At 36.3% G+C, this 11,943-nt stretch overlaps 1 protein-coding gene across 1 annotated transcript in view; it reads right to left on the minus strand.

Moving 5' to 3' along the window:
* LOC131146268 (histone deacetylase 6-like) overlaps positions 1–11,720 on the minus strand; it is a 28,431-nt gene extending 16,711 nt beyond the window's left edge. The window contains exon 1 of the mRNA XM_058095741.1: positions 11,012–11,720. Coding sequence (XP_057951724.1) covers positions 11,012–11,551 — 540 coding nt within the window. The 5' untranslated portion in view covers positions 11,552–11,720. The remainder of the gene's footprint in view (positions 1–11,011) is intronic.
* Positions 11,721–11,943: the final 223 nt, after the last annotated feature.

Here is an 11,943-nt window from a genome sequence, read left to right on the forward strand (position 1 = left end):
CTCCTTTGAATCCCACCCAATCTTTTGGCAACAGAAATCGAAAGTGGGGGAGAGACATTAAGTAAATCGAAAGGTTTGTCAAAAAGCTTTTAATAAGAGCGAGTCTCCCTCCTTTTGTCAAGAAGTTCCTTCTCCATCCTGCTAGCCTTTTCTCAAACTTCTTGATGATGGGGTCGCCGACTTTTTTATCTTTAAATCTGGCCCCAAGAGGTAACCTGAGGTAGTTGATAGGAAAGGATCCTAATTTGCACCCCATGAGATCCACAAGGAGAACCAATTGGAATGATTTTGTTTTTTCCAAGATTGACTTTCAAACCTAAAGTGGCCTCAAATGCTCCTAAAATGCAACACGGGTTTAGAATATATAAAGGGTCATCCTCACAGAATATGATGGTGTCATCTACAAATAAAAGGTGAGAGACCTCCAAAGATCTTCCATTACTACCGACTCTAAGGCCTTTAAGAAGTCCTTTGTTAACGGCTTTTTCCAACATGAGGCTCAACACCTCCATCACCACAATGAATAAGAAGGGATACAAAGGATTCCTTTGTCTCAAACCTCTAAAGGAACCAAAGAAGTCAGAAGGGAACCCATCTATGAGCACTAAGAAGCTAGGAGTACTTATACAAAGGCAATCCAACTACACCATCGCTCCCCAAAACCTATTTTCCTAGGAAGATAAAGAAGAAAGTTCCAATTGACATGATCAAAAGCTTTCTCCATATCTAGCATACACACCACACTACTTCTCCTTAGTCCTTCCTCTCTGATAGGTATCCACCACCTCATTAGCAATGAGGGCTGCATCCATGATCTGTCCTCCGACAACAAAGGCATGTTGGTAATGCCTAAAAACTTCTAAAATGACGCTTTTGATCCTTTCAACAAGGACTAGCAAAATTCCTATACATACTTCCCACCACGCTGTTTGGACGAAAGTCCTTGATGTTAAAAGCCCTAGATTACTTCGAAATCGAAGTAAGAAAGATGGCATTAATGTTGCGCACAAATCTGCCTAATCCAAAGAAGTCTTCAAAAGTGTCAACAAGGTCTTGTTCAGTGTCTTGATTAGAGTGAAAAAAGAATAAGAAGAAACCATCAAGGTTAGCTGCTTTAACACCATTGCAATCTCTAATAGCTCGGAAGATTTCAGCTTCTTTGAAGGGTTTCTCTAGCTACTCCATAGTAGGGGGGCTAAGCGATTTAAAATTAATTTCATCCACAAAAGGTCTCCAGTTTCCCTTTTTGGAATAAAAGGCTTTGTAAAACTCACAAATGCCTCTTTTGATTTCCCCTTCCTCAACCAAGATATTCTCTCCAATTTCAATGCTCAAAATGGTGTTCAACCTGCAAGTGAGCATTTGTAGTCCAATGGAAAATTTTAGTGTTCCGATCTCCCCTCCTTGAGCCATAAGGGTCTAGATTTCTGCCTCGAGGTGTCTCTTCAAGGCGAATGATCTCTAACAATTCCTTCTTCAACAAAATCGTTTTTGTCATTCAATACAGAGCCCTTCACCATTTCCTGCTCATCGAGATCCTTGATGTCATTAAGAATGTTGCTCTTTTGTGCTTGAATACTTCCAAAGGTGCTCTTATTCCTTACCTTGAGGTTTTCTTTCTACCCCTTCAATTTTGATGTTAGCACAAAGTTAGCATTCCTTCAACCTAAAACAAGGACCATCAATTCTTAATGAAGTCTTTGAAACTGTTGAAAAGCACTTGGAATATTAAAGGACAAAATTAAATACACTAACTGCCAGCATCTCTAACAGAGCCCATCTTCATCCCCTCTCCTTTTCCAAGCAACGCTTGAATGTAAAATATATTAATATCCTTTGGAATGAGCCTAGATATGGCCTAAATCTAATCTGCTTCTTCGTTTTTGCCATGGTTATGTCAAGTTAGGGATTGTTCTAATATAGGGCCAAAAATTTTAGGGGAAAAAAGGATTTTAACTATTAGATAACCACTTTATCTAAAAGCACAAGCCATTAGGTTGTGGGCCAACAATGTATCCCAAATTTTAACAGTCCCCTGTGTGAGCAACTCAATAGCATGCAGACAGATAAACAAACAATAAATAACACCCAATAACGCAGCACCAAGACTACAACCCAGGACCTCCCAGTAACCAGCTCCGATACCATGTTGATAACCACATTACCTAAAAGCTTAAGCTAATAGGTGCGGACCCACAATGTATATTAAGCTTTGACATTGACATTTAAAGGTTCAATAAGGCTTTGTGGTTGGAGAGGCCTTTTGAAGAAGTTAAAGAGGCGGTCTCCAGTATGGATGGGGAGAAATGCGAATCTAAAGGTTTAATTTGGAGTTCTTTAGGGTGTGATTAAAGACAATTTATTGAGAGTTCTTCACAAATTTTATGCCAATGATGTGATTCCTAAGAAGTTTGTTCCACTTGTGTCACCCTAGTTCCTAGCAAGGATCATTCTATTAAGGTGAATGATTTTCTGACCTATTACTTAAACCACTATGTTTTGAGAGGTTGTCTTTCTTTTACTTCTTCAAAATGATTATCAGAGGTGAACCTAAAAGTTGGTTTTCAGCTTCTAAGGTGAGGCAAGGAGATTCTTCCCTTTTCCTTTACCATGGTTGCTAATGTATTGAGTAGGATGATTGATAGAATTTTGGAAAGGAGACCTGTACAAGGTCTTTCTGGGGGAGGGATGAGGTTGCTATTTTGCATTTGTAGTTGTCTAACAATACTCTTAACAACAATATCTTTTCCTTGCAGGATAATAGGTCTCCTTTCTGCAATATTCTAGACCTTTTGATTCACTGTCCAGGTTAAAAGTTACTTTGGGCAAGTGTGGCCTAGGTACTCTACTAATATTGGATCCCAATGAGGTTTCTCATTTTTCTACTCTTGCAGGCCGTGAGATTTTGTAATAGCCTAACTTATCAAGGTGTTTCATTAGGTGATAATATTTGGAGGAGTTAGATAACTCTGCTAAGTTGTGATGAATTATGCAGAATTTTCTTTGATCGAGTAGGGGTGAGGGATCATCTTGTGAGTTGGGAGGTTCACTGTAGGTTTAAAGGCTGCAGGAGAGCTGAGCCTTGGTAATTCAGTGTCAAAGAAAATTGCCCTTTTAGAAAGTTGTTATGGCATTTCTTCCTAGAAATTAATTCTCTTTGACATAAAGTAATCAAAAATAAATTCAGATAACAAGTGAATGAAGGTGGGACGCTAATGCTGGAATTAGAGTTCCTCACAAAAGCTCATGGAAATTTATCTTGCAAATTCATCATTTTTTTCTTTCCTTATATTAAATATAAAGTGGGCGATAGCTCATATTTATTTTTTAGAGGATTTTTTGGTAGAGAAGTACTATTTTTTTTCTATTGCTTTTACTCTCTTCTTTGTCTTACCATCTGACATAATGCACCTACTTCATCCCTCCATAGTTCTCAATGAGGATTGTGTTTTTGGGATTTTGACTTTTGTAGGAATTGAATAGGCAGGCTGAGGAGCTTTCTTTACAGCTATTGGATTGTTCCCAACCTTCTTTTCGAAGGGGATGTTAGGATTTGAATTGCCATTTTGGGAAGTGGCCATAACCACTTCCCCTTAGAAACTAGTTATCTTTGGCATAAAGTAATCAAAAATAAATTTAGCTCGCAAGTGAATGGGAGTGGAATGCTAATGTTGGAATTAGAGTTTCTCAAAAAAGCCCATGGAAATTTATCTTGCAAATTTCATCATTTTTCCTTTCCTTTATTAGATCTAAAGTAAGCGATGGTTCTCAAATTTTTATTTTTTTATTTTTTTCCCGGGAGGACCTTTGATTAGAGAAGCACTATTTTTTTCTATTGCTTTTACTCTCTTTTTTGTCTTATCATGAGTCATAATGCACCTATTTCATCCTTCTTAGTTCTTGATAAGAACTGTGTTTTTGGGATTGTCACTTTTGTAAGAACCAAATAGGGACACTGAGGAGCTTTCTTTAACTTCTGTTGGATTTTCTCCAGCCTGCTTTTCAAGGGGATGTCAGTATTTGGATTGTAGACATTTCTTGTGTGTTCTCCCGTAAATATTATTATTAACAGGTTCTTCTAATCCTTTCCCCCTTGCTAATCATTTGTGGAAGGCTAAGGCTCCCCTCTAAGGTAAAGGCTTCTAAATGAATTGCCATCCTTAATAGAATTAATACCAGCTATATGTCTCGAATTTGAAGACCTTATGAGGCTTGTGTCCTAACATGTGTGTGGTGTAATATGCTAGCAATGAGTCTCATGACTCTTATATCTCTTATTTTGTGTTGCTATATGGTTTGAATCTTTTATAAAATCCTTTCAGTTTGATTAGTAAGCGTTGGGTGTGCCCTAGTTCCTGGAAAGCCTTCTTATTGACATCTTATAGAGATTTTGGAAGGCTTAAGGATGTGAGCTTATAGTGGTTTGCTATATCACTATTTTCTTGGTGGGCTCATGTCTTTCAAGATCATATTTTCTTCATTTGATTTGGTGAGCTTATAGTGGTTTGCTATATCACTATTTTCTTGGTGGTGTGTTTGAAAAGAAATGCTCATGTCTTTCAAGATCATATTTTCTTCATTTGATTTGGTGATAATTGTTCTTTTATTTTTTTCAAAGCACTGTGGGCCATTTTCTTCTGGTTGTTTTAGCAGAAGTTGTTTCTCTGAGTTTAGTGTAATTGGATGACTATATTAGCCTTTTCTGATTATTTTGTTTTGTCATGAAGGAATCCTCTTTCTCGTACATCCTTTTTTTATTTTCAGTAAAGTTTTTTTATCAATAATAATAATAATAATAAAAGAACTATAGGGACCAAAATAGGTTTCACTTAGAAGTACAAGGACTAAGTTATGATTTGACTTGTATTCTAGAAATTAAAATTAATTAATCAAATACAAAACCCAAGCTTGCTTCATACCATAGGTGAAGTCATTAATGCAAATTAGAAAATAATCAGTCCACTGAATGGTAATCTTACATTATAATTTTTCTCAAATGGAAAAAGAAGATTTTTTAAGAGAGAGAATAAGAAAACAAGAAAGGGGCAATTCAAAATCATCCTCAAAAACAAAACTTAAAACATAAAGTAAAAAACTAAACAATAGAGAGTATCAACTTAGAAGAGAGAATTGAATTTGTTTTCATCAATCCACTCCAACATTCACCACATGCAAGATTACCCTTAAAAATTTTAAATGATAAAAACAAGCAAATACCAGTAGCGGAAATCAGCAGGAGACTATGGCTTATACTGTCTCCCATGCCTTCACTCTTCCTCCTAACCTTTTGTAGATACTTGTGTTCTAGCCTTTTACTTAATTGTATGTTAAATAACCCATTTCAAAAAGACATCCAACATGACACTCCTTTAGTTTCATTACGCATAAAACATATTTTCAAATCCCACATGACAACCACTTCAATTTTCACCTATGAACAATAAACTTAGTATTAGTATGCACACATGTGTATGCGTGCATGCTGTTGTTCAAAGACAAGAAGGCAGGGATCAATATTTGTTTTAGATGGTTGAAATAGGAATGGATATTAGAAGATAATGAATCTTTAAAATGAAAGATAAAACCAAACATATCATTTCCTTGTTTTTGCCACACTAGAGTAAAAATAAGAAAAGAGTTAAAATAAAAAAGTTATAATTACAAGGCAACATCCTGTGCAATAGCATTACAAAAGAATTTCCACTATGTGGATCAATATTACATCATCAAAAACTGATGTTGTGTTTGGGAGCATGGATTTCAGACCTTGAATCTGGATTTGGGTGGATTTAAAAATTTTTCAATACAATTTAATATTATATTTTTTTTTTTTTGATAAAGTTAATATTACATCTTATTCAAATCTAATACAACTCCAAATCCAAGAGCTATCCAAACATAGGGTAAGAGTAGAACTTAGAGAATAAAATTCATTTGGTTTCGTAGTATGAAAATAATTTTAAAAAGAATAAATTTTAAATTTATGAAATTTTGGGAAAAATGATTATAAATTTAGAGAGGGAGGAAGACAAAGGGGCTGTCTGAATTAAAATAGAAATTTAGAAGAATAAAAAAAGAAGAGAGGATGCATTTAGAGAGAGAGAGAGAGAGAGAGAGAGACAGGAAGATTGATTTGAAAATTAGAGAGGGGAGGAGCATTATTGAATGTACAGTAATTAATAAGGGACTAGAATATGACTTTATTATTAGAATATAAATGTAAACAAAAAGGGTGTAGGCAGCATAGAATCTATAAATAGAGGAGGATGAAAAGCAGGGACAAAAAGGTAAGATCACTTTTCTCCATATTATAATTTTCTCACTAGAAAAATACTTTTTCCTCAAAATTAAATTTTGAGACAATGGTGATAACTCTTACCTTGTGTTTGTGACCTTGGATTTCAGACCTTGGTTTGGATTTGTGTGGATTTGGATGAAATGCAATACAAAATTGTATTGAATTTTATCCCAATCCAAGGTTAGAATCAGCGCTCCCAAATGCTACCTTAAAATGCAAAAAAAATTCCATGGAAAAATAAATATAATAAAGCATGCATGATGCATTAACCCATGATGTAACTTATGCCAACCACGTTCAATTGCAAAAACAAGAAAGAGAAAATAGGAGAATACCAACCTTTTGGATTCCATGAAGTTTTTATGGTTCTCTTTCAATAGTCACACAAAAGCCCGAATTCTAAGCATATCCACACAAGACAAACACAATCAAGAAGCTCCCAAGCGCACATACTTCACACTCTCATGAATAAAGAGAAGAGAGAGTATGCGTGCTGCCCCTCTCTTTGGCCTTACATAGGAAAAGAATAGAGAGAGAGAGATTGACTAACCCCCTTGGCTCCATAATCCTCATCTTAATTAGTGCTTTATACTTCCTCTCTTTATTTCTAATTTTTTCTCTCTTTATGCATCTCATGCAATTAACCATTCTTTTTTTTTTTTTCCTTAATTGCACTTTGCCCCCTGTTTCCCTTAGGTTCATTCTGGTATAATGATACTCTGGTATATATTTGCATTTATGTGTTCAGAATTGGGTGAAATAAGCATGCACCCTTCTCTCCATTGTTGCGTGACTAAGGAGCTTGGGGAATCTTTTTTTCGGTTTTCAAAGAGGCAATGGTTTTGCCACATTCAGAAGCATTCCTGATGGTGAGGTTTTGGGGTTTGGGGAGGAATCAGAAAGGAATGGTTTTATGAAATGCACTGTGTTTGCTCTTATAGAAAAATAATAATATTAATAAACAGAGGGTAAGCATCGTCCTAAAAACAAACAGAAAACGATTACAGTAAAGCCCTACTCCAATCCCTCTCCAGATCAGACAAACAAAACTTCCCAAATGAACCCCAAAGAGTGAACCCATAAAGAAGCAAGGAAAACAATTCTATCCCATATTAATGGGAAGGAGTTGTTTTCCATTAGAAATCCCCACATTCCTTTTGATCCAAAAAGTGAAAAAAAAGAGCAAAATAGTGCATTTCCACAAAACCAACACACTACCAAAATTCCAATGTTGTACAAACAAAAAAGTGTCAACAACTCGTGGCATTACCATTGCCTCATCAAAAACTGAGAACAAATTACCTAAAGCTGCTTAGACACCCAACAACAGAGAAACAGATGTTGACTAGTGTCACTTGACTCTAAACACATAATGCATATGTCTGGACTAGTAGCCTTATAGAGTCTCCTTACCTGCAACAAGTCATCAATATTAAACCAACTCATTCTTACTCCTCCCAAAACCCCAGCACCACACCAAAAAAAAAAGCAACAGTTTAAGGCAGTACCATCACGTCATCAAACTGAGAATAGATTGGTCCAAAGCTTCTTAGCCACTCAACAATGGAGAAACAGATGCTGACTAGTTTCACTAGATTCTTAACACATAATGCGTATATCCAAATGCTTTTCTTGGACTCTCTGGATTCAGAGGAATGCTAGAATTTTTTTTTTATAGCAAAAAAATATTTCACTAATAGGAAAAGAATTCACAAGAAGGAGAAGAATGCATCTCCCAAGAAAATTCTGGAACAAACCAGATGGAAAAAATTAAAAACAACAAATGAAAAAGTAAGCATCAAGCCAGCAAAATCCTCCAATCTCAATGTAAATCTGGAAAGCTAAAACCCATAATCAACACAGCACAAAGAGGCCAAATAATGGATTTTTTTTTCCCAAACCGGCAGCCAATTCAATTTTTTTTCCCGAAACAATTCGTGCATTATGCCCCAACCATAACCCCCACAAATGCGAAGATACCACATTTCCACAATGCCGGCCTATCCTTCCTCCTTCCAAAACCTCCAAATGAAGTAGCTAACTACTCCACTGAAATAGAACAAACCCAACTCTTGCCCAAAACACCAAATTGTTCAAAATCCTCTAAGCAAATTCACAATGCAAAAAAAAAAAAAAATGAGAAGCTGTTCGAAGTTCTTGTAACAGAGCACACAAACATCTAGAGAAAAAGCCTTCAAAGGTCTCTTGATCTGCAACAAATTATTGGCGAGGAATGCTAGAATCTTTCACAAAAAATTCAACTTCTCCCCATTTATAATGGGGTAGGGTTGTTTTTCTTGCTTTTTTTTTTTGGCACACTCTTTGGGATTCTTTTGGGGAATGATTGCATGGAAGGCCTTATTGCAACTAATCATCTTGTTCCTTTAGAAGGATGTCTCATTTTCTGCCATTTATAATTTCTTCTCTATTATACTAACAATATTCTCTTTCTATCAAGAAAATCTCCACTAATTCTCAATAAGAATTTCTTCTAATTAATTTGAATTAGAACACTGTCTAATTCTCCTTATGAATCAGGACCTCCATTGCCATGAGTGACACCTAACGGCAAGCCTTGATTCATCATTAAGAGTGTACATCCAAACCTAATGGTCACAGGTTTGTGATTCAAATCACGAAACTGCTTCTCCAAACATGGAGGTAAGGTTGCTTATATCTTGCCCTTCCAAGACCCCAATAGTGTGTGCCATGTGCACTAGGTTTTACTTTTTATTGTCAAGAGTGACACATAATGCTAATCATAGAAATCCAAATAAGAGTAAATGTGAAAGAATCTGTTCTGCCAAACTAACCATGTGATAAATCCCTTAATCAACTGCTGTCCCTAAATTAAACTATTAGGATGTGGAATTATTGTCAATCTCCTAACACATTCACATGCCCCACTATATAAATGTGATTCCATAAAAGAGACCAAAACCCGTTTCTAATCCTCATTTCTGCTTGGCCAAGAATTTCCTTGAATCGCATCACAATCAACGACATAAAACATTTTCTGTCTTTAGTTCGAGTGTTCAATCCCATATCGTCATCCCTTTTGCCTCAATACTCATATTACCAAATATAATCCTTATGTGCTTAGTTTCTTAGTGAGAATATAAAATATTGCATGGTCGAAGCTCAAAAGCTCAAATGCAAGGCAACCATGAAGCCTCGGTCTGTGGATAGTTAACTAAGAACATCTAGTTGACAAGTAGTAAAATTTCAGAATTAAGTGCAAAGAAGTACTAAGTTTCATGTTCTTAACCTCCTTAAGAATTTGTCTCCTCAACTTAGATTCTATTGACTTATTCATATAACAAGCATAATCAACGAAAGACACAAATAATAACCTGCCTTCCATAAATTTCGAACAAAAAATACAAAATATCCTAATCAATGCCTTTTAGGGCATACAACTAGTAGGCCACCAGCTTCAATGGTGTTTCATGAGCTCCCCTTGAACTTCAAGATGTCTAAAACTACAATTATTAATCAATTAGAAAACTATAGCATATAAAAATGATGAACCAAAAAAATAAGAGAATAATGCCCATTGCTTTACTAGGGTTTATGGATCTATCTAGTTGTCATCAAGGTCTTTCCTTTCATATGTCATGTATTATATGGTTTATACCAATGGAGAAATCATGGTTTACTTTGTTAAGACATCATCATTTTCTTTATTTTGTTCCATTCAGACTTGCGGGTCATTTTTTCTTCTGTCACCCAATGTTTGGTATGTTGGAGTGGAATGGATTAGGAGTGGAATAGAATGAAAAATTATACGGAAAATATATTTAAAAAATTAAAAACAAAACAATTCCATTGCATTCCATTAAATTCTTATGTATTAAACAAACCATCAATTTCTTCTACAAAAAGGGTGTTTTGTTCTTCTACAAACAGGGTTTTTACATTTTCTTGTGAATGACAGATTGAAGGCAAAAAACAAAATTTGCCGCTTTTCATATAATAGTAAGAATAATACAAGTGAACACTTAAACAGAATCTAGCAGTTTAATCTAGAGGGGGTGCTCAATTAGACTAATGACTAACTTTTCTGTGTTCAGTGACACCAAATATTTTCACTATTGGAAATTAGACTTATCAAACATCAAATTATAACAATAAAGAAAAGGATATTATATAGAACATAAAACAACCAGCATCACCCAAACAATAACCAGACAGCAGTAAAGCCAAGATTCAGAAAAGAGATTTTAAAACAACAAGAACCCACAAAGTGGAAAACAAATAACTCAAACAGGCAGCTTAAAAGTAAATCTAAAATAGTTAAGAGATATTGTGTAATTGGATATGAACCCATCTTTATTACCAACACAGCTGTTTAGCTGAGCTGGGTAAGTTGTTTATTGGGTTGTAAGCAAACCAACAATCATAATTATAATCTTATGAATTTTGCTATTTGTCGTAAGAAAACTATTGCAGGAGTTTTTCATAAGTGACATAAAATCCCAGGAACTTATTACTCATGGATTTTTCACTGGTAAAAAATTTCTTGTCACAGTTTTTTATGATGAACAGAGTTTCCTAACGGTAATAATAATAACCTAGATTCAAAGCTGTATCTTCTTCTTTTCCCTTTTCCTTATTTTGCCTACACTTTCTAGGCAATCAAACAGGGGATGAATCTAAATATAAACGGGGGAGGAGAGAGAGAGAGAGAGAGAGAGAGAGAGAGAGCAATACCCTGTGGACTTTGAGGAGCTCAAGAATACCCAGAACAATGTCATTGACATAACAGAATCCAGAGGCCTCAGATTTCTTGGCATGGTGCAAGCCACCGGCCCAATTAAGGGCAATGTCAGCGTCGCGGCGGTTGAGCTTGACGGCGGCGCCGATGGAGCCCCCGGCGGAGGCCTGGCAGAAGGGGAAGAGGCCGTCGAAGACGGGGCAGTCCTCGCCGACGTTGAAGCGCTTGAGGTGGCGGGCGTGGGTGTGGTCGTGGAGGGTGTCGGGGGTGACGGAGGAGAGGAAGTCGACGTAGTCGTCGGAGTGGAAGCGGCGGATGTCGGCGGGGGCGGCGGGGAAGGGGCGGTTGATCTCCATGCGGCGGTGGAGGGAGTAGTGGACGATGAGGTTGTGAGCCATTCGGATGCGGTGGGGCTTCATGGGATGGCCTTGCCCGTAGTAGCAGTCGCCGATCGACGGATCGTAGAAGTATGTGACCCGCCGCTTCTTGGCGTCCGGCCCCGACGGCAGCGACGCCCCCCCGAAACTCTCCTCCATGACCTTCCCCGGAGACGCACCTCACTGTCCTCCTGTAAAATGAAAAATAGTGGAAGAGTCCAAATGGCTTCACGGGATCCTCTTTGGAACAAAAACAATGGAAATTTTAAAAAAGGGGGGCAGAATCAGAAACAAGGGGAAGTAAACTCCTAGATTTACAATTTTTAACGTTCGTCAGTGTTCTACTAATTGTTTTATTTTGTTTGACATATGAAAAGTAAATTTATTTTTTATTTCTGAATTTGCACAAAAATTGAAAAATTTTACTCTATTTTTTTAATTATTTGAATTTTTTATAATAAAAAAAAGTTATTGCTTTTTTAAAAACTAAAAATACAAAAAAAAAAAAAAAAAATTCCACATGTAATGAACTCTTAAATTATCATCTACAA

The sequence above is a fragment of the Malania oleifera genome, chromosome 13 (assembly GCF_029873635.1).
Source record: "Malania oleifera isolate guangnan ecotype guangnan chromosome 13, ASM2987363v1, whole genome shotgun sequence".
NCBI lineage: Eukaryota > Viridiplantae > Streptophyta > Magnoliopsida > Santalales > Ximeniaceae > Malania > Malania oleifera.